Source organism: Meriones unguiculatus, chromosome 6 (assembly GCF_030254825.1).
Source record: "Meriones unguiculatus strain TT.TT164.6M chromosome 6, Bangor_MerUng_6.1, whole genome shotgun sequence".
Classification (NCBI taxonomy): Eukaryota; Metazoa; Chordata; class Mammalia; order Rodentia; family Muridae; genus Meriones; species Meriones unguiculatus.
In genome coordinates, this window is record NC_083354.1 from 16,671,392 (window position 1) to 16,693,941 (window position 22,550).

The 22,550-nt window shown below is 38.2% G+C and overlaps 1 protein-coding gene across 9 annotated transcripts in view; it reads left to right on the forward strand.

The window, feature by feature from the left end:
• The window catches only part of Tcf12 (transcription factor 12), a 267,507-nt gene that overhangs the window by 948 nt on the left and 244,009 nt on the right, over positions 1-22,550 (forward strand). For 6 of the 9 annotated variants that reach the window (XM_060384798.1, XM_060384799.1, XM_021645466.2 and 3 more), the window contains exons 2-3: positions 33-129; positions 1,135-1,207. In XM_060384798.1, coding sequence (XP_060240781.1) covers positions 55-129; positions 1,135-1,207 — 148 coding nt within the window. In that variant the 5' untranslated portion in view covers positions 33-54. Of the gene's footprint in view, positions 1-32; positions 130-1,134; positions 1,208-22,550 lie in introns of those variants that run through there. The other 3 variants (XM_060384800.1, XM_060384801.1, XM_060384802.1) reach the window with 2 other exon arrangements.

Consider the following 22,550-nt stretch of genomic DNA (forward strand, 5'->3'; position numbering starts at 1 on the left):
TCCGCGGCTCAGCTCGTCTTCTCTGCCCTCAGGACCTGCTAGAAGTGGCCGAAGATGAATCCCCAGCAGCAGCGCATGGCCGCGATAGGGACCGACAAGGAGCTGAGCGACCTGCTGGACTTCAGTGCGGTAGGAGAGCTTCCCTCCGCATCTTGGGGTTCTGCTGAGGTTTCCCCGAGAAAGCGAGCGAGCGAGGGAGGGAAGGGGGAAAGCGACATGGCAGCGGCCAACTCCATCTGCTTTTCAGCACTAGTTCTCAGGGCTGGAGTCCAGCTCCCCCAAGTTGGACACCTGAACTTTGATGTAATGTCTAGACTTGCAGATTTCAAACTTTAATGCCAGAGGGGTCATTTGATTTAACCAGTTAAAAGAACAATGTAAGCATGAGCTTTGGTTGAGTCACTCCCTAGCCTTGATGATTATTAGGGATTTTAGACTTTGTAGGAGAGAAAGATGTTTTGTTTTTGTTTCCCCCCTCCCTTTGAACACTTCTCAGCCTTACCCTCCCCAAGACTTCATGTGGCTTGTGGTACCTGAACGGTGTCAGCTTCAAAAAAGCCAAGCCAGCATTAGAATCCCCAGCCTTCTGAGCTGAGTACTTCAAATATACTTAGGCAACATGGAGATGTGGAATGGAAAATGATGTAAAAATACGGAATGAAGCCACATTGCCCATTGCCCTTGTTTCTTACTAATGGGTTGAGTTTCAACGTTAACTGCTCCTGGAAGGCAGGGCCAATACCTGCTGTATTAGAACTGTTATTATCTTTCCTGTATGTGGTAATTTCATCGGACGTGATTCTGATTGCAAGTGCTTATTAAGTAATGTTAATGTAATGAGAATCACTTAGGGCCCAAGTGAAGATCATGGGTAGAAATTTACTGTTTAAACTTAACTGTCTTGAAATCTTGCCCGTGGCTGGGTTTTTACAGCAAATGTCACCAGTTCTCCCAAGCAGTATTAGTAAATAATACCACTCTTTATTGCCATCCTTGGTCTGAATGTGTCTTCCATATTTATTTCAAATTCCCTGTAACAATTAGGAAACTAATTGGTGACACTTGCTGAACTTTTCTTTGCAAGGAGTAGAGAAGGGTTTGAAGATTAATAGGTTCGTTTGGTTTGTTTTGCAGATGTTTTCTCCACCTGTTAATAGTGGGAAAACGAGACCAACCACACTGGGGAGCAGTCAGTTCAGCGGGTCAGGTAAGACAGTGTTGAAAGCCAGGAATTTATATTTTAGAGCTCTGATACAGTTCAGTACAAAAGTATAAGGCATTTCTTTTAGTGTCTGCTAAAAGAAATACCATTCTTTACTGTGTTAAAATGATAAACTGAAAGAGCCTCAAACTTGGAGAGTTGTCCTAAAGATTCCTTGATATGTTTTAGAGAATTTTCATCATGGATTTAAAGCTGCTCTTTTTGTGAATGTTAGATTGAAAATTGTTGTGAACGTCATGGGTTGTTTCTTGACTGTATTTAGAAAGTGCCCAAAGAAGGGGTTCAGTGGTTCATGGGTGTTCCTTTTATATATGCAAACATTTAATATTATTTTCAGCTCATTAGTGTTATTAAATCCCAGGTCTAAAATGGATAAAAGAGTATTATTCGGTCTATGTGCATAAAAGGTAGAGTTGAGCCAAACAATAATTTGTAAGTTGTATTTATTTTAAAAAATGACATTTACATTGGAAACCTGTAGGATATCAGTGATTTTTGTGGATATTAATTTAAAATGTTAATTTTATGTGAGAAATAAATAAAACCTTAGATTTATTTTAAATGACATCTGTTAGATGACCAAATTTTTGTCTTGCAATCAAATTATATTAAGATATTTTTTTAAAGTTGGATTCCTAGACCAATATTGTTAATGTTAAATTTACTTGCTTCTGGTATACTGTTGCTTCTGGTAATACTATGTATTACTAAACACTGCCCCAACTTTAAAATAACTCACAATTTAAAGTAAGTATTCCAGAGCAAGGTATATTCTTGTGTACAGGAGCTGTAATTTCTGTTTCATTTCAGTTTATTCTTTAGTGTCTGAAGGGATGGGGAGAAAAGCAGTGAGAGCATCATTCTGAGAAAAACCGGTTGTTAGGGTCTCCAGGCAGGAGCAGCTCAGTCCCTCTTTCCTGATCAGTGCTTTTTGTTTACCCTTGTAAAGTCATAGCTGCTTTCCAGAGTGTCGGGAGAGCAGAATGCTTGGAAATTAGGTTAATTTTATAACCGGTTTAACATTTTATTCTATTTCTACTTCATGTTTAAAAAATATTTTTGTTTAAAATAACACATTAGGTTGGCTGAATTTCATTTTTAATGATGGCATTACAGCGTGTAGGGGAGCTATAGGATGTCTATCATTTCACCATCACATAGGAAAATAAAAGCATTTTTGGATTTCATATAATCTAAAGGCTGGCATTCTTGATTACGAAGATAAGAAATGTTAGCCAGATTTGTACTCTTCCAGCTCTTTCCTTTTTGCTAGGAATCACTGAAACACTTTCTGCTTTTTGGGATAGAGGAAGACAATTATTCATAGAGAAGTGGCAATATTCCAGCCCTCTACCAGTGTTCAGAGGACATCTTACTTTTTACAACTAAGAGTTCATTGTTACGAAATTTTAGATTTACTTCTTGAAAGACATGATAGGTGCCTGGTGTGTTCTGGGTGCTGATTGCTATTTTATACTGTTAGTTTCAACTCAGGTTGAAACATTTACCTGGGCATTGATTAGGACAGTAACATTAGGAACTTGTTATGAGTACAGTTTTACTTATTTTTAAAAATTAAGAACGACTTCTGATATTATGAAAATGTCTGGATTGCAGCCATGTCAGTGGCATTGCCAACACTCTGCAAGGCGGTGTCATAAATATTTGAGATAGAAGACACTTACTTCTCTGGAAAAAGGTGTTATTTGGACTTAAGTATATATTTTGTGGACATAGCAATATTTAGCTGTGGGATTTGTTTTAAAAGAATTATAATAAAAAGCTGTGTCCTTCAGTAATTAGTAAGAATAGTTAAACTTTGAGATGAGAAAATTGCATGCAGTTATTTCACAACAAAATACCCGGTGGATACAGCTTCTCTATAGCTTTTCTTATCTCAAAGTGAATGTTGAAAAAGAAATCGGCGCAGTGCTATTCTGTGAATGTACTGTGGGTGTATCTTACCGACATGTGATTAACCTGTGCTGATTTCAAAGCATATTTGTAACACCCTAGCTTCTATTGATGTGCAGCATAGAGGTTGTGAAGATCTCATGGTTCTGTTGAAGAGCTGCTTGTGAAAACTAGAGGTCTTTTTATTTGTTTTTGTTCTTTTTAGTAACATTTGTGACACTCGTCTTTTGTGAGAACTGCAGTTTATAATGTGCAATTTTACATCCTTATTATTTGTCTCTTCAGAGAAGGACTTAATTTTGTACTTGATTAATTTTGAAACACAGTGCAGATTATGTACAATACTTTTGTATTTTCATTTCAGCTGAAAGTACCCAATATATTCTATAGAATGAGGTGTTCCTTTTATCTTGTTTCTGAAACAAAACAATAACTTGTTGGGACTAGGAAGCCATTATGAAAATCATGAACATGTATTTATTACTTTTTCTGTACAATGTCATTTCTTTATCAAGATGTTATTTTCTTTGCATTATAGTTAGACTGTAAATTGGTCACTTGGTGAGATATTCTGTAGTGACCTTGTGATAAGTGTTTCTTTGGAAATGAAAGACGGGCTACTCCAGAGTTACACGTTATAGCGAATTGTATGTACTTATGAGCGTAGTGGCTCACACTTGTCATCTCAGCTCTTGGGAGGCAGAGGCAGGAGGAACGGGTGCTTAAGATTATCGTTGGGTACAGAGTTTAAGGCCCAAAGTCTCGTACAGCCAAGACTCTGTCAAAATAAAACAACACCCAAAACAATAACAAAAGGAAAGTATTCACAGATCCAATGTTCCGTTCTTCATTTCCCTTCAGTGGTAATGTCTTGTTAAAGTATAGCACAGTGTCATACATACGGTATTGATAGTGGTAAGGTAAAGACACTCTCATATGGCTCTTTTATAATTGCATACTCTTTTCTGGTGATTAAAAAATTCATAACATTATTAAGTGTTTACTCACTCCATTAAGTATGGTAAGATTATTAAATGTGGACCCATACTGTAGCATTTCTAATTGCTATAGTGAAATTTGAATGCATCTTGTGATAAAGAAATGAAGACAGAAAACCAAGGTTTTACTAATGTGGTTTGAAACTGAACTGTATTACAAACCGAAATGGTGAATTTTAAATAAAAAGGAAACTAAGTTGGCCTGTCACGCAAGGATTTTTTTTCCAGGTTATGAGTGGAGTGTGGGTCTTAGTGTGTACTAGTTAGTGTTGAGATTTAGGATAACTAAGTTTCAGTAATAGATGATAATGAGTCAACATTTTAGATACTGCTTTAGGTAATCTGTGCTAATGAGTTCTAAGTGTAGAGTCAGCAGGAGTATGGGGACACATGAAATATTTTAAGTTGAAATGGGTTATTATGGTAAAAAAAGATAAGTAGCAAAGAGGTCTTTTAGGAAAAGTTGTAAATGAAAGTACAAACTTGGGAAACAAAAATGAAACATAAGATTGCAGCTGTGAGCTCTGTGTGCTCCTGAGAACAGTTTCTGTAGTGCTTCTTCATCAGATCACAGTGTCAGAGACTTGGTATCCCTAGTGAAATGTGCTGAAAGTTGATTGTTTTTGTCTTTTCATCAGCAGCTTAAATATGGATTTTTATTTCTCTAAACAGTCTTTTGGTATGTTGTTTTCTCTGAGTTTTACAGTGGTTCTTTTGAATAGGAAAATAAAAACATCCAGTCTTAATTATAATCACAGTTTCTACATTTTAGTTTAATAGGACCATAGAGAGTACACAGTTACTAGAGCCATATAGTCTTTTCTGTTCTTGAACAATTGGTAATCATTTTTGGAATTGACTGCCTGCTTTATATTGTTGAAGACTTGGGTATCTTGTTATAAGAGAGTGTGTTTAGATAGAGGTACTTACTAGGATGCTGTTAGGTAGGAACTGAAAAAGGAAATAAAAACCTCTTTCTGGACATTGCATAAGCTACATTTAAACAAAAACAAAGCAGAACAACAACAACAACAAAACAACAAAACTCAAAACAGTTTGCTTTTTAGGTATCACCTGAATGTAATCTTTATTTGGGAATGTTGAAATTACTAATCTAATGTGTTGCTATTTGAGGAATAAAGTGAGAAAAACAATATAGCACGACAGAAGACTACTGAATGGTATCTTGCTTTGTTAAATAGTTGAGCCATATGCAGACTCATTGTCAGTCAGGTAACCATGTATTAATCACTGCCTCACTCAGTCTGGTTTTGGTCTTGTAGTACTTGTATTTCTGAAGATGGAAAATAGAGAAGGTCATAGACTAGATGTGGAGACATTTCATTGTTTATGTTTAAAGATAAAATATAAAACTGTAAGGTAAACCTACAGACATACAAAATATCCAGAACTGTATGTAATGTAATTTATGTTAAGTCCATAGAAGGGTTGTGCTGTAGAGTGAGGGAAGCAGCTTGACTTCCAAGGTTTGATTTTGTGTTGAAGGCAATATGCAGGATTATTCAGGGAGGAGCAGAACTCACTTCCCAGTAGTTGGGATAGTATAAAGTGGTAATTTGGTGTGACCAAAGGGCCTATACAATTTGACACAAAAGTAGTTGGCTTTAACTAATTGCCATTCCAGAATTTATATTTAAGACTGTTATCTGGAGCTAAATATTTTGGGGTCACATCCAGGCATTAATTACTTACTAGCTTGGTAGTCATGGGTGAATAACCCCTATGGTCTACTGTTCTTAATCTGTTAGGTAGTAGCTACTTGTAAGTTTGTTATGAGGGTCAGAGGGGCTAATAAGGAAACTCCAAGAACAGCACTTGGTATGCAGCAATTTTTGTGGTAGAGTCGCTAGGAAGGCACTACAATAGGAGGGTATTCTAATCTAGAGATGCTATTACTTTGGTTTGGATTTAGCCACTGTGTGTGTGTGTGTGTGTGTGTGTGTACTAGGAAAAAGATACTAGGAGTAAAGGTTTCATAGAATCGGAAGAGACAGTGCTGTGGGTGAGAGAGACAACTCAAGCTTGCAGTTAGGCTTGGTTGGAGGATGGGAGTTCAGAAAATAATGAACATGAATTGTTTTGAGTCTTAAATTTGACACAGTTTGATACTACTTCTGGAATGTAGTTCAGTGGTAGAACAGTTGCCTAGTATGATAAACCATTGAGTTTGATTCCCAAAATAAAAAACAAGGAACATGCACATCCTAATAATAAAGACATACAGATTCAAATGATTGGAAATGCTCATGGCTAATTTGGAGATTTTTTGAGGGAAAAGTGCTGGGAAATGAGATAAAGTGTTGTTTTAGAAAAAATAAGACAAACAACTCACTCTTACATCTGCCTATAAAATTAATGCATAGTTGTCAACTGTCAAGAAAATTGGAGGAGATGGCTCACAGGTTAAGAGCACTGGCTGCTCTTCCAGAGGTCCTGAGTTCAATTCCCAGCAACAGCATGGTAGCTCACAACCATCTATAGTGAGATCTGGTGCTCTCTTCTGGCCTCAGGTGTACATGTAGGCAGAACACTGTATGCACAAATAAATAAATATTAAAAAAAGGAAAGAAAAGTGGAGAACAGGAAAAAAAAATCACCACCCTTATTTCACCATCCAGAGGAAACTGTTAGATTTTGATTTATTTCCTTTGGTCTTATTTTCCTCTGGAAGTGCTATATTTGTATTTGCCAAGGTAGAATCTTAATGCTAGTTCCAGTTTATACCCACCCCTAAAATTTCACTCTGTATTCTGTCATGAGCACTTTCTCTTGTTATATGCTCTCATCAACTTTGTTTAAAATGGTTGTATCTCTTGTGTGGAGTAGATGCAGGAATACTTAAGTTTTCTTTTTGCTTAAATGTAGAGATTTTGTCAATTTTCCTTTTGATTTGATAAATAATGGGGTAATGAAGATTTTTTTTTTATACATTTGTGTGTTTACCCACATACAGATTTTCTTTGGTAGGAGATACAGAATTTCTTTTCATACCTGTAAGTTATAATTATGGAGTTAATGAGTTCTGTAGAGAAATGAACTCAGATAAATGATAAGGCTAAGAATTCATGTTAGTGGTAGGCTTAGATGTTTATAATGTGACTTTGTTGATTATTAATGGTAAAAGCACAAGTGCTTATAGCATGAATGGAGTAAGTGGTGGCATCTCCCCTCACCAGTGGGTGCTAGAGATAAGGCTTTATGCAGCTCCTAGAGAGAATTTCCTGTAGTCTTTGACCTGTGCTTATTTAGCTAGAGAGGAACCAGTCGAATTAGTGAGAAAGTCCTTCAATTGTGGCTTTTCAGGAAAGGGGCAGAGTCATGTAGTGGGTGGAGTTGACCTTCTAGGCCATGTGCTTGGCCTGGGATCAGTGCTTTCAGTTTATTAGCAGTGTGGCTCTAAGCACATCATTTAAATCCCCTGAGCATACTTTTGTTATTTGTGTAAAGTAGATAACACCTATTTTCAGAATCCTAGTGAGAACAAATGAAGTTATTGTGTATTTTACATATCACAAAGCTAACTCAAATGGTAAGTATTACTGTTATGAAACCTTTCCCCCCTTTTTTTTATAAAGTGAATCTTACTTTGTAGCCCATGACTTTAGTCAGTCCATAGCAGACTTGAACTTATCGTAATCCTCCTGCCTCAGCCTCCAAAAAGCTGGGATTACGGGCGTGAAGTATCATGTCCATGATGCAGTGTCTTAACTAGAATTTATGGGTAACATTGACAGTAGTGATAGTTATAATTATTATAGCCAGTACTTATTAAGTTGTTATGATAGGTATTGTTCTAAGTAGTTTACAATATTATCTTTGTCTTTGGTGGAGTTGAGTAAATGCCTCATGAGGGCAACTTACCAAGCTGCATTTTTGATATCATAAATTTAGAGATGTTTTTATATGTTACATGTATAAGATGTAAGAAAACTTAAAAGAGTAGCTTTGAAAGATCATCTCGTTACTAAACAAAACTGTTCTTTTGTTCTTTCCTTTTTTCTTTAGATGGTTTCTTAATACTATTATTTTGTAGATTACCTGCTTGAAATTCTCTCTCTCTCTCTCTCTCTTTTTTTTTTTTTTTCCCTGAGACAGGGCTTCTTTGTAAAGCCTTGGCTGTCCTGGACTTGCTTTGTAGACCAGGCTGGCCCAGAACTCTCAGAGATTCACCTGCCTCTGCCTCCCTGAGTGCTGGGATTACAAATGTGAGCCACCATACCTGGACTGCTTGAAATTCTTAATGGAGTAAAAATTACATAACCTGAGCAGATAATCTAGTTATGAGATAATCTAGTTTCTCTAGGCTCTCCGGGCTGGAGAGGCTGCAAGGTGTTGTGTTAGAGCAGTGGTTCTTAACCTGTGGCCACAACCACTTTGGGATTGAATGACCCTTTCACAGAGGTCACCTGAGACCATTGGAAAACAGATTTACATTATGGTTGCCAATAGTAGCAAAATTACAGTTAGGAAGTAGCAATGAAATACTTTTATGGCTTAGTCACCACAACAGGAGGGACTGTATTAAAGGGCTGCATCATTAGGAAGCACTGGTTAGAGCTTCTCTCCTTTTCTCAGTGATAGAAAAAGAATAGAGTGCACTTTGAGTTAGCAGAAGCAGTCTTATCTGTATTTCATGTATTTACTTCCTAATGCTTAGCACAGACATGCTTATTGTCAAACAAGGATGCTTTTATTAGTCTAAGTAAAACTGAGGTTCTGAAGGTTACCATGCTTAGCACATGGCACAGCTTGTCTCCTGCTGTGCCCTGCGTCTGGAGATAGGGCCAGGGATGGTTACTGGTCTGGCCCAGCTAGGCTGAGTTCTAGAGCACGTTCTTCACCTGTCCTTTTCTTGCTGTGTTTCAAGCAAGAATGGCTTTATAGGTAGGAAATTACCTACAAACTAAACTTCAGTTCATAAACTAAAGCTTAGGTAGAGATATGTTGATAGCATGAACCTCTCCATTTACAGTCAGGTCATTTTAGAATTAAAAAAGATTTATTATTTTTGTTTTATGTGTAGGGGCATTTTGCTTGCTTGAGTATGCCAGTTACCCATGGAGGCCAGAAAAAGACATTGGATCTCCTGGAACTAAAGTTACAGATGGCTGTGTGTTACTGTGTAGGTGCTGGGAGTTGAACCTGTGTCCTCTGCAAAAACAGCTAGTGCTCTTAACCATTGAGCCATCCTCTAATCTTCTATGGAGGTACTTCTTGGATCCAGCAGTGGTTTAAATAATTACACGAGATTTTTATTAATGTTTAAAGTTTAGTTAGTCCTTTGCTAGGCGGATTCTCAGCTACCTCATCCAACTTAACCCAACTATTTGAGGCCACGACCTGCCAGCCACGTGGCTAATTCTTTACCTCTCTCCCAGCCCTGGTGTGTCTGTCCACCTCTGAGTCTTTTTTTTTTTTTTTAAAGATTTATTTATTTTATTTATATGAGTGTTCTATCTGCATTTACACCTGCCAGAAGAGGGAATCAGTTCACATTATAGATGGTTGTGAGCCACCATGTGGTTGCTGGGAATTGAACTCATGACCTTTGGAAGAGCAGACAGTGCTCTTAACCACTGAGCCATCTCGCCAGCCCCCACCTCTGAGTCTTGCTCACAAAATCTGCCCCTGCCTTATTCTCCCCGACATCTTTGATCTGTGTGGAAGTTCTGTCCTTCACTTCCTGCCTAGCTATTGGTCATCAGCTCTTCATTTTAGCCAATAGGTGAGTGAGGAGGGTGAATGTTACAAAATATGAGGCCACTTATGGGACATAAGAATAACAATGCCGAAATCTGGCCAATACTCGGCTTTCTGCCAGCGTAGCAATCAGCAGTCACGTTTGCAGAGACAACCTTCACACAGTGTGCCCAAGAGTCCCCCAGCCAATAATTTTTAAATGTATATTTGAAATGGGAAGAAAAACCATATTTTAATAAAAATACCTTAATTTTTGTTCTGTGTTTAAGATGTGCTCTTACACATTGCAGGTTAAAGTTGTGGTCTTAGAGTGACCGTGATAAATCATCCAAGCTCCTCAAAACTGCTTGGAGACTTAAAGATCACACAGAAAAGAAAACAGATTAAGAATTGGTTACCAGTCTTTATTCTAGCTGACCATGAGTCAGAGATGGAATCTTCAAAGTAATATAAAACTATCTGAGGTAACTCACAGGGTAGACTTGCTTTTTTTTTTTCCCTTAAAGTTTTGCTATCATATTTCTACATAGTTTTCATTTTTAAGACTGGAGATAAATAGACATGATGGTTTACACCTCTAATCACAGTATGTAGAAGGCCAAATCTGGAGTATTGTGAATTTGAGGTAAGCCTGGGTCTTAGTCTAAAGAATGCCAAACCAAAAGAATCAAAAATTAGGGAAAGTTTGTCTGAGATGTGACTGTATCTACTGCTTTGGGGTTAAGAGTGCAGTTAGGTTAGATGAAACAACATTCTTGGAACTCAGAGGAAGCCCTGGTCCCGTGGTACCCATGCTTCTGATGACCTAGGATGAGCAGGATCACTTCATAATTGGTGACTAACACTGTTTCATTGGTGGCTGACAGTGCAGGTTGGACGTAATGTGACTGGCTCTTCTACTCTCTAAACAGAATATCTGTGGGATATGGCAGGATTGTGTTAGGAGCTGTCACACTTAAGTCCTGGAGACATATGTTGTTTTGAGGTTGTTGGAGATAGATGAGGTTTGCTTGTACTGTTGGAGAAGAGAAAATGATAGCCCCACTTTAGATTCAGAGGACTTGTAGAGCAGGCTTGAAAATTCTGAGCTCTAAGTTACTTTGAGGCTTTGTTTGGAAGCTCTATCAAGTGACCCTGTCCTTGCTCTCTGGTCAGAGGCTCATGTACTTACCTGGTTGCTGTTGCCATCCTCATGTTTTTGTAAACGGTTTTGCAGTATTGATTCCAGTTTGGAATAAAGCTAAGAAGAACGCTCCCTCCCCCAATATTGAATCCCTTGGGGCTGGCAAGATAGGTGATAAAGCTGCTTACTGCCAAGACTGATGATCTGAGTTTGATCCCTGGGACTCACTGGTGGGAGGAGAGAACTGAGTGTCACAAGCTGTCTTCTGACCGCCACATGTGCTCTGTGTCATATTTGCCCCCATAAATACAATAAAAAAAATCCAGCTTCGTCTGTCGAGTCTCTTGGGGGACAGCTTAGATGAATTTGTCAGGCATCTGGAGTATTTCAAGACTCTCCCAGTGTCTTACCTGAGTGTCAGCGGCTATTTTTATTCCAGGTTAAGTGTGTTTTGCTTAATCCCATTTCTGGGTAATAGATGCATAGTTTCTGAGTTGTAATTTTAAAACCCAGAAAAGTCTAAAATTTTTACCTACAAATGTGGCAGATTAATGTCTTGCTGGCAATAGATGGTTTAATATGAAGGAGGCCATTGATAACTGTCTGTATCCCAGCTTCTGTATGGTTATCAGGTGTTGGAGCAATTTGTAATATAGTTTATATACTACATTTTCTTTTCTAAAATCTGAAAACCCCCACCCACCTAAGCTTTTTTTTTTTTTTTTTTTAAAGCTCACAAAATTTTTCTTTATATTAAACGTATAGGCCGGGAACTTTTAAATACAGAAAAAAAGCATGATAAATTAGTTCTATAAGACAGATTCTTGAGCTAGAGGGTTTTCAGGCAGAGTATTGTCCTCGAGTACCTTTTTTAATAGGTTGATTTAAGGACTTAGATCCTACCTTGGTGATAAATAGCTGTGTTGTCTTTGGAATACTCTTTGGGTGAAGGAATACTCCTGCTTGTCTGTTTGGTGAAAGCATACAGGAGAATATTTAAGGTTCTCAGAGAGGAATGCTTTCAGTCTTTATGCGTTTTCTCTATGACCAGCATTAGATGATCCCCTTCAGAAGGAAGCCTGGTTCTTTACCATAGCCTTTATGGATTTTGTCAGTTTTCTAGTTGCAGATAGACAGGAAAATCCCCCCAAGTGTCAATCAGGTTCACAAAGAAAATGTGGAACCAGGGGTAGACAAAAGTCACTCCTTCATAAATTCTGTTTTTATTTTTGGAAAAGTTTTCAGATTAGTGGCATAGTGTTTATTCCTGTGATACCGTCTTTGCAGTCTTTTTCATTAAGAAGTTCTGATTTTAATGAGTGTGGTCCTTAGAGCCCATGATTGACGCTGTCTCACTACTGTTAATGCTGTGGATGTAACAGGACATGTGTAAACTGGGCTTTTGTAGAATCTGCCCTGACTTTTCCAGCTACTTTGCAAATCTGCTTGTTCTACTGTTTCTGCTGTCAGTTGTATGAAGAACCAATACAGCATTGGATAATTAAATTAGCCTAACTGGTAACTGTCCAGTAGGAACACAGGGCAGCCTGTGAGTCAGGGTTTCTCTTGCCTTGTTTATTTAGTCTTTTCTAGCCCAGAGCAGTGCTTCAGAGCACAGACTCCATTGACATCAAGATAGGCAGATCCGGAGACTCGCTAGACAAGTTGGAATAGCAGCTGGCTTTGCCGGTGATTGCTGGAAGGGACAGAGTCTCATCGTTGTAAGAACACTTCATACATATTTACTCGTATGCTGTTTATTTCATGATTCTTGTAAGAGGTTGGTAACTGTTGATTTCACAGAGGAAACAGAAATCAAGAGTGACGCGTGTTTGGTGTGGTTTCTGGCTGCCCCGTAAGCAGCTGATGAGCTAGTGGCAGTTGCACCTGCACCGATGCCAATCTGCAGAGTTGGTCTTAAGGGGAAACTGTGTCTAGAAATCATTAGAATTTGTTGCTATAACAAGGAGTCTTATGTAGAGTTAGGTTGATAGTCTCCCAAATAACTGTGTCAAGATTTGTTTTTATTAAAAAGGAAACCTTATAAGTTTACGTAAAATAAGGATTAAAAAATTATTTCAAGATGTTAATTGCAAACAGCTACTGTCTGAACCATTGTTGTAAGAATGAGACTTGTGTCTTATTTTTTAGTTGTCCGTGTTTTTGGAGAATAGGAAATTTTATAGTTGTTATTTATTGGGATATTCACCACTATTTTCAGTTGAGACTATAGAGAACACTACATCTTTCACTGTAATACATTCCCAAGGTTTGTTGTAAATGGCACTGAAAAGCACAGGTGAGTGAAATAGAAAACTAAAGACAACGGGAATTTGCATGAGGGCTCTTGAACTCACCTCATGTATACTTTACAATACTGTCATCTGCCTTTATCTATTTATTATGACTGGTTGTTGTTATTATTTAGACTAAACTTTTTGAAAGCAAAAGTGGTGTTTTACACTTGTGATTTCAGCAAAATATCCCTTTTTAAGGTTCACAAACACTTGATTTAAGTTTCGATATATGTGATAATTTTTCTTCCCTAGCATAGTCTACATGGTAAGGCTTCGAGGAAGCAGTAAGGGTTTTGAGGATTAGCCGACTGGAGACTTGAAGCGTGCACGTTTATTAGAATGTTCTACCTGCCCTCTCATTTCTTCTGCAAAGCTCTTAGCCCATTCAGGACTCCACGTTTAACTATCAGCGATGAGTAGGAAGTGGCCAAGTGGTAAAGCCATTGAGGTTTTAACATGAGTACAGCTGGCTCTAAAGAACCACAGCCAGCTCTGGCTCTAAGACCAGCGAGAAGTGATACTTTGATAGTGGTGGTGAGTGTGTGCAGATGTTTGTGTGTTGTCCCTACCCTCCCTGAAGCATGTGTGGTACATTTGTTCTTAGTAATAGCAGGCTGTGGAGAAAATAGCTTGTTTGCTTCTTGGCTTAACTGGTCATAGGAACTCAGTTTTATGAGAACTATAGGGAACCATTTTACCACCATCTGGAACTGGTGGTAAAACGCCCAGGCCAGAACTTTGAAAGTGACTTTTTCCTGAATAGTCTTGAATTTTGCCAGTTGATTTGGGCTCTTAGGCCTGGAAATAAGTGTAGTTTGGAGTACAGTAGATGTGGGAAGGTGTTCTGAAGAGCAGAGAGAAGACTTGTTGAGTGGAACTATGAGTTTAGTCCTTGCTTAATTTATAATAGAAAATGGGTATTTCACTCAGTACTCTAAGTACCTTTGGTTACATCTTTAGGAACAAGGCTAGTTTTGTTGATTATAGAAATGTATTCTTTGCATGTGTTCATGTATAATTTTATTTTGTTCAATGCTGGGCTCTAATTCAGGGCCTTATTACATTCCTGGGAGACTGTAGACCTAGATATACATTCAGCAGGTATTCCCTCCTCTTCCTTCTTTTTGTCCCCTCTCCTTTATTCATTGACTTTTAATGAAGATTTAGGGTGACCATTCTCTAACAGGAAAGGAAAATGTTACTAATGTGTATATAATTTGGAAAAGTATTGCTTAATTTTCTGTTGCTGTGAAAAGACTCTGACCAAGGCAATCTATAAAGAAAGTTTATTAGACCTTGTAGTTTCAGAGGGTCAGAGCCCTTGACCACCATCATGGCAGGGAGCATGGCGGCAGGCAGGCAGGCTCTGGAGCAGCAGCTGAGAGCTCACATCTTGAGACACAGCTATGAAGCAAAGAGAGCTAACTGGAAATGGCTTTTGGAAAACCTCAAAGCCTGTCCCTGATATACCTCCTCCAGCAAGGCAACACCTCCTAACCCTTCCCAGACAGCTCTCCCAACTGGGTGCCAAGTGCCCAACTGCATGAGCCCATGGCACCTTTTTAGTTAGGTCACCAAACCCCGGTTGAAAATTAAGTAGTCTGTCAGGAGACTTCCTGGTTTATTAAAAAATCATCTCTGTGATCTTCACAGTGTTTTCTGTTGGAGCAGTTCACTGACTTAAGACCACTTAATCTGAGCTGTCAGCTGTTGGAATACTCCTGCCTCTCAGTACTCACACAGCTTTCTTCTAAAACATTTCTATTTTTTTACATAACCTGATAGAGTAGATATTATTACTGTTTTTTTGTTTTTGTTTTTGTTTTTTTAATCTCAGTGACTTCCATTACTTGTAAAACCTGCAGATTTTTGAGACTACCACCTTGGTAGACTACCACCTTGGTAGACTTAGTATTGATGGATTATTAGTATTGATGGATTTAATTTCTGAAAAATGCTCATTTGCTCCCTGTGAAAGGAGCAGGTTTGTGTTTATTCAGTGGCTCTGAGATGAGATAATTGGTATTTTTATGATATAAATGGAGCCTTTGTGTTTTTGAATGTTGTGAAACAAAGCTTTATTTATAAACACATTTCAAAAATATAAATGACACTTTTTGGTGAAGATGTTCACTGAATAACAAGAAAGTTCAGAAAAGGGAGCTTTGTTACCAATTAATAATAATCTGTTTCTTTAAACAGAAAATGGATATTTTAAACATCAATGATGTTTAAAGAGTACCTGCTTTTAGTAACTTTTTTGAGTGCCTGCTTTTAGTAACTTTTTGTTAAAAATAGTTTTTAGGTGGGCCCATAGTAGAAAAGAGCAAATGTCTCTTACAACTTTGTGTTTTAAGTTTTTTGTCTTTGTTTATAAGTATTCCAAATAAAAATAGTTACAGAAATCTCCAGGAAAACCTTGCTTAGTGCCAGATATAAATGTGCCATAGGGTACTATGGCACACTGATTTAGTATAAATAAACAATATTAAAGTATTCATATTATATCTGAATAATCTTTAGGTTTAGAAAATTAAATTGGCTAATTTTTATATTTTTTGTCACTTCTTTTTTCAAGATTTAAAACAAAGAAATTTACTTTTATTTTACATGTATAACTATTTTACTTGCGTGCTTATTAATACACCATTAGTGTGTACAGTACCAGAGGAGGCCAGAAGAGGGCGTTTGATACCCTGGAACCAGAGTTAAGTTTGCAGCTGAATCAGGGTCCTCTGTAAGAATTTGTGCTCAGAACTGGTGAGCCATTTCTCCAGCCCCCATTTCAAGGTGTTTGTAGGCTTTTAACAGTTATTTGCTTAATATAAAATAATTATTGTAGAGAAAGTGCTAAACTAGTGCTAAAACTACCTAATGGTATGGGAGGGCAGAAGCAGAAGTTGTCTCTTCATTCCTGTACCTTCTCTTCTCCCTTGGCACAGATTCATGCTGTAGAGCCTCTTAACAGTTTTTCATGCATATGCAAATGATTACCAGGAAACAGTAGATCTACAACTTAGCTTTTGCAGTTAACAGAGAGACAGCCAAGGAGGGAGGAGTACATTGAATCCATACTGAGTTTAGTAGGTTATTTGGTTTCCTCAGTTACTTGTAATATTTGGCAAACTGTAGAAAGCGATGCAATATCCCAGTATATAGGACTTAATGAAGTCCTTAATGGCCAAAAAGCCAGACCAAAACCTGAAAGCATTAGCAGTTCTTCTACATGTAAGTATTTCAGTTTTACCAACTTAATTACTTCTTTTATTTAAAAAAAGAAACGAGTCAAGAAAGGCCTCACTAGTCAACTCTATTGTCTTATCTCCACCTAAAGTGAAGAAATAGTATAGACAACTTGAGGTTCCAGAGACTTGCAGCAATCACTAGTAGGGCATTGCCCAGTAAAATGTGGAGCCAGGAACCCTACCAAAACATCATGCTGGAAAAAGTGCAGGCATGAGATTCCAGTATGTGGAAGTTGCTGTATGCATGAACTGAGCCCAGCATGGCCGCAGAGGAGAAGCTTCTTGTGCTTTCAGAGGATAGACCGTAGAGTCAAGACAGAATATTTGCTCATGTGCAGGGAATCTGGCTCTTGCCTAATCACAAACGCTGGGGTTGTGTGGGAATTTCATATTCTCAGATTCTATCTTCTGATAGTCTAACTCTTCAGTTGATAGTAAACTCAAACTTAGCTGGTTACTTTAAGGTTCAGTCCAGTGTTAAGTGTATAGCGAAGGTCTTTTTCCTGTGTCTTTACCAAAAGTGGTTAAAGGTGAGTGCTAAGAGAATTGTACCTGTATTAATTTAATGAGCATTAATCCATTCCTGACCTAAGAATTTCTTCTTGTGTCCTGTCTCCCAATATGGAAGATTAAGTTTTTTATACAGGGTTCTATGGGGGGGGGCACGACGGACGGGACACATGGGAACACATTAAGACCACAGCATTCTGCTTCTGGTCTGCCCAGTTCCTATCCTCAGGTTTAAAACACATTTAGTGTCAAGTTTTGTGTGCCTAGTATATAATTTAATTCTGTTTCCTGTGTTGAGTTTCAACTTAACTGGACCAGATACTTCTGTTTTCTTGCCTGTCTCTTCTTTCATGAATAAAAATGTCTGTCCTATGTCTGCCCCCCAGTTACATACTGGACACACATAACTTGCTTTGATTTCAAAAACTGACAGGGGAATATCTATCCCAGGATAAATCTAAGTTGAATAGATTTAAGTGAGACTGGATTTAAACTAAGACTTTAAGGTTGGTGCTAGAAAGATTTAAGACTTCGGAGACTGCTGTTATGAATTGAATGTTTTTTTACATAAGGAAATGAGGCCCCCAGCAAGTCTGCTTTCTATTTTTTCCCCATTAGTTAATTTATTTACTTGACATCCTGATCGGAGCTTCCTCTCCTCCCAATTCGTCCTCTTACCTCCCTGCAAGTCAGCTTTCACTGGCTGGTGCCAGTATTTAATGCTTATGCCTCTACAAACTGTAGCCCAAGCCATGTTTAGGCTCCCTTGAGCCTTACTTGGAGGATCCAAGGAGGATGTTGTACTAGTGTGCAGGGAGCAAACTTAAGGTCGCCATGTTTTGTATTTTAGTCTGCGACCCTATCAGAATTGCCACATTTCTCCCAGCTTTCTGGTCTCTGTTGCTCATTTCATCTTGTTATCTCTTCACCAGAATCCCCCATTACTAATGCTTTTTCCAGTATTCACTTCAAAAACTTCAGTTTTAAAGCTGCCCCTCATTTTCAGTAGCAAATCCTTTTTTCTCCCAGTACTGGTAGTTGTGTTTTGTCTGTGGTACTTTTTTTTTTTTTTGAGATGGGTACTGTTACTGTTACAAATACTTGACTCTCAGGTACCAATTTCTTCTCTGAAAGCTCTGCTGCTGCTGTAGCTGAATACCCGAGATTAAGTAGTGTGTGAGGAGAAACTTGATTCTGGAGGCTGGGAAGTCAAGTATAGTGTGCCCGCCTGTGGCCGGAGCTTGCTTTCTACATCCTCACGTGCTTGGACGTAGGGAGAGTGTGGGCAGGAGATTAGACCTACGGCACCAGTCCTTGTAGACATTTTCACATGAGTGGAGCCCTCATGACCTGGACGTTTCTCCATAGACCTTCCCTCCCAGAGCTGCTGCAGGACTTGCCTGCATGGACACAGTCAGGCCAAGCAAGCTAAATAATAGAATCGACTAGTGAGGCCTTCTGTTACATGTTTTCTTTGTGAGGTAGTGAAGTTTTAATTTAGTTTCTTTCATTTATATAAGGCTAGGCAGGTTTTCCACTTTTAAAATCATTTTTGGTATGGGTGTGAAAACCTAGGACTCTGCTCCTGTTAGGAAAGCACTCAACTACTGTGATACACTGCCAGCTCAGGTCTGTGATCTACCATCTTCTAAGGACACCTTTTCATTTATTGTCATGAAATTATTTGTAATGTTGCATTACCTTTTTATTGGATTTAAGGTACGTAGCCATGTTTTTCTCCCAGTATTAGTAATTGTGGTTTGTCTATGGTAGTTTTTCTTCGTTTTGAGATAGGGTCTCATGTAGCCCAGGGTGGCTTTAAGCTCATACTTGCTGTGTTACCAAGGATAGGCTTAAGCTGCTGGGTGGCAGCCCGTGCTGCCTGCCGAAAGTTACAGCTATCTGTGTTAGCATTTTTAACATGGCTCGCTCCTTTGTGTGTATATACATGCTTCCCTCATCTCATTTTTCTTCTACCTGAAATATTTCCTTTTAATGTGGTAATGTTTGTCTCTATTTCTGTTGGTCTAAAAGTTTAACTTTTACATTTAAAAAATAGTTTTACTGGGATTACAATTTTAGACTTTTTTCTTTGTTAGCAGTTTAAATATTTCTAAAAACATTGTATTTTGGCCTGTTTTTCACAGTAAGTCAGTAGTGAATCTTTGTATATAAGTCTTTTCTATATAAGAAACATTTTCTTCCTGTGGATTCTAAAAGATCACTTCCCCTTGGCGAGGTGGCCTACGTAGGCCACAGAGAAAGAGGATCCAAACAGTCCCAACGAGACCTGATTGGCTAGGGTCAGATAGTAGGGGAGGAGGACCTCCTCTGTCACTGGACTAGGGGAGGGACATGGGGGAGGGAATGAAGGAGGGAGGGTGGTTGGTGGAGATAAGGGAGGGGCTACAGCTGGGTTATAAAGTAAATAAATTATAATAAATAATAAGAAAAAAATAAAAATATAATTTTAAAACTCATAATTTGATTCTGAGTTTTTTTGTATATATTTGATGTTTTTACTTACCTAATAGTTCTTATAATTTGAAAACATTTGGTCTTGGTATATCCTTCCCCTAAACCCCCACCAAAACAGGGATTCCTCTGGGTAGCCTTGGCTGTCCTGGAACTTGCATTATAGACCAGGATGGCTTCAAACTGTCTACCTCAGTCTCCTGAGTGCTAGAACGAAAGGCATGCACCATCACCTCCAGGGGAGGGAAGTGTTCGGTATCTTTAAATACTCCCACTCCCTAGCCCAAAAATTGTTACTGAGGTAACAAAAACTTCATTTTTCAATGTTTTGCTCTACAATTCAGTTTTAATACCTTCTAACATTGTATTTTTTGTTTTTATTTATTTTAAGACAAGTTCTCTCTCTCTCCCTCCTCCTCTTTCTCTCTCTAACACTGTCAAGGTTGAGTTCGGTTTAAAAAAAGATTTAATATTATTTATATACATGTGTTTCAAAAGCCCACACCAGGCCTAAGCTAACACGTAGTTCTTCTCATATCCCCTCTGGACTGAAACTTATTGTACAAATAGAACAATATCTCATACTTGCAGCTATTTTCCTGCTTTTGTGTCCTGAGAGTTGGGATCATAAGTGTGTCAGCTGCTGATAATTTTCTTCCATCTTGTCGAATACAGAAAATTTGTATCTTAGATTATATTTTATTTCTTGAAGCTCATTTCTTTTGGTCATTTTACAATCCCTTTCCATTTTTCCTTTAAGTGAGTGGTTTATAATAGTTGTTTTCAAGTCTTTGTTTAGTAATCCCACATTTTATTTTGTCTGATTTTATGTATGTATGTATGTATGTATGTATTTGTTTTTGTCTGGCTAGAGGTCACATTTAGAGCCATGCTAATGTACATGGCTGGCAATTTTTCTTTGCTTTTGGATTTTTTTTTAACACACAAAAAAGTTTCATTGTAATGTGTAACTTTGAGACTGCCGGTGTACAACTTCATTCCTTATCCCCCCCCCTTTTCTGTTTCATGAAAAGGAAAACCTACTTAATCCTTTCACAGATACCCTCAGCATGCACGAGCCCACTGCTGACTCATTTGTTGTTGTTTTCTTTTTCTTTTCATTGTAGATAACTTCATAAGGTCTTATGGCATGATTCTCTCCAAGTCTGCCTGGGTTCATGTCAAATGGCAGTTGGGGTGATTTCACAGCTGTAACCGTCTTGGTCTACAGCAAAAAAAAAGGGGGGGGCTTTGGGTTTTCAACATTTATTCCATGTATATGTTGCTTTAGACTTAAAATATCACAGTTCCTTTTTTTTGTTTTAGCCTGCTATTGTCATGTGTCACCATATACTTGTAGGATTTGTCATTAGTAACACACGTGTGGATTCGCCTTGCAGGTTTCTAGAGATAATGTCTCTAAATAGCTCCCTTCTCTCAACCAGTGCCCTAAGAATTGCAGCTGCTGTTGCTTCCCAGAACTCCAGTCTATTCTGTTTCCTCAGGTCAGGGAGACTACCTTCTGCATACTGATCTACAGATTATCTCCAGGAAATGAAAATGATGGTAAGGTTCACATTGTTTCTCTCTTGTAGGGATTTCAGTTTTATAGTTTGCTTTCCATTATTGGAAAGCAGGCATTTGTAGGTGTTTTCCACTTTCCTAATAGCTTTGCAGGAGAAGGTTAATTTAGTGCCAATTACTGAAATTGGGTTAAATCAGAAAGCTCCTTTTCTTGTTATTAGGAAACTAAATGTGGCTGAAAGAAAATATACAATAGAAGAAAGAAATCATGATACGTGAATGTGGGCAGTATTGATAAAACCAGGACAGCTGCATCCATCTGGTTAGGTAGTACATTGCAGTGTAAATTATGCTCATGGGGGTATGTGGTGAGAGCATGCAGCATAGAACCTCATCCAGATTGATGTGATAAGGTGAGGCAGAGTGGCTCATCCTAGATGATGTCATGGCTTTTATATGACTTAACATTTTAGTGGGGTTATTAAGTCCCATTCATTAGGACTTGGTGAGGCCTGAGATGCATGTAAGAAGTGCTTTTATGGTGATAGAGTAATCACAGGCTAAAGTGCTGTTCACTGCAGAAGTCCACATTTTGGGTCTTTTAGTAATGTTTCTAAAAGTGTGTGATGTTTGCCTGGTACCATCAGGACCTGTAAAGACATCATAACTCCAAAACACCAGAACAAATATCTAGGAGAACCTTTCTTTTTGCACTTTCAAGAATAGAAAGCCTAGTATGTGAGAATTCCTTAACTTCATAGCAGTTTCTGCATAAGATTCATTAACCAACCAACCAACCAACCAACCAACCAACCAACCAACCAACCACCAAACTGACCAGAGTTCTGAGGTGTCCAGATTACCAATGGCATAGTGAATACTTGTGATGTTTTGTGTACATTCAGGAAAGTGAGGCCATGTTTGCTATAGTGCAGACTCCTTAGAATGAAATGAGACCTGAAGTGACAGCAGGAGAGAGAACAAGTTTTCAGGCTTCTGTAGAACATCACCACATTTCATCATCGCTGTCCATTCACCATCCCACATCGTTCACTTGTCCTGTTTCCTATATTGTTAGAGGAAGAAAAGGGTCATGCCTTTGCAATTAAAGATATTCTTTCCTCAGAAAAACTGCAGCCTATAATAAACAGACTAGAGTCAAAACTGAGTCACCTTTAACTGATTTTCTTTGTTTGATTCTATTGAATTCAGCAAGGTTTTAAAAGAGAAAGAATATAATTTTATGATCTCTTTTTTTTCTTTGAGACACAGGCTTCAAACTTTCTGTATACCATGGACTTCTTATTCTTCTTTACTTCTCAATAACTAGGATTACAAGCCTGGTTTAAGTAGTGCTAAAGGTCAAACCCAGAGCTTTCTACTTAGTAGGAAGACACCCTACCAACTGGGTTACATCCTCACCTCCGGTCTTAGGGTCATTTTTATGGCACTCTGAAAAGGCAGAAAATAATCGATAACTTGGAATAATACAGTTGAAATCCCACACTTTATCTTCATTCA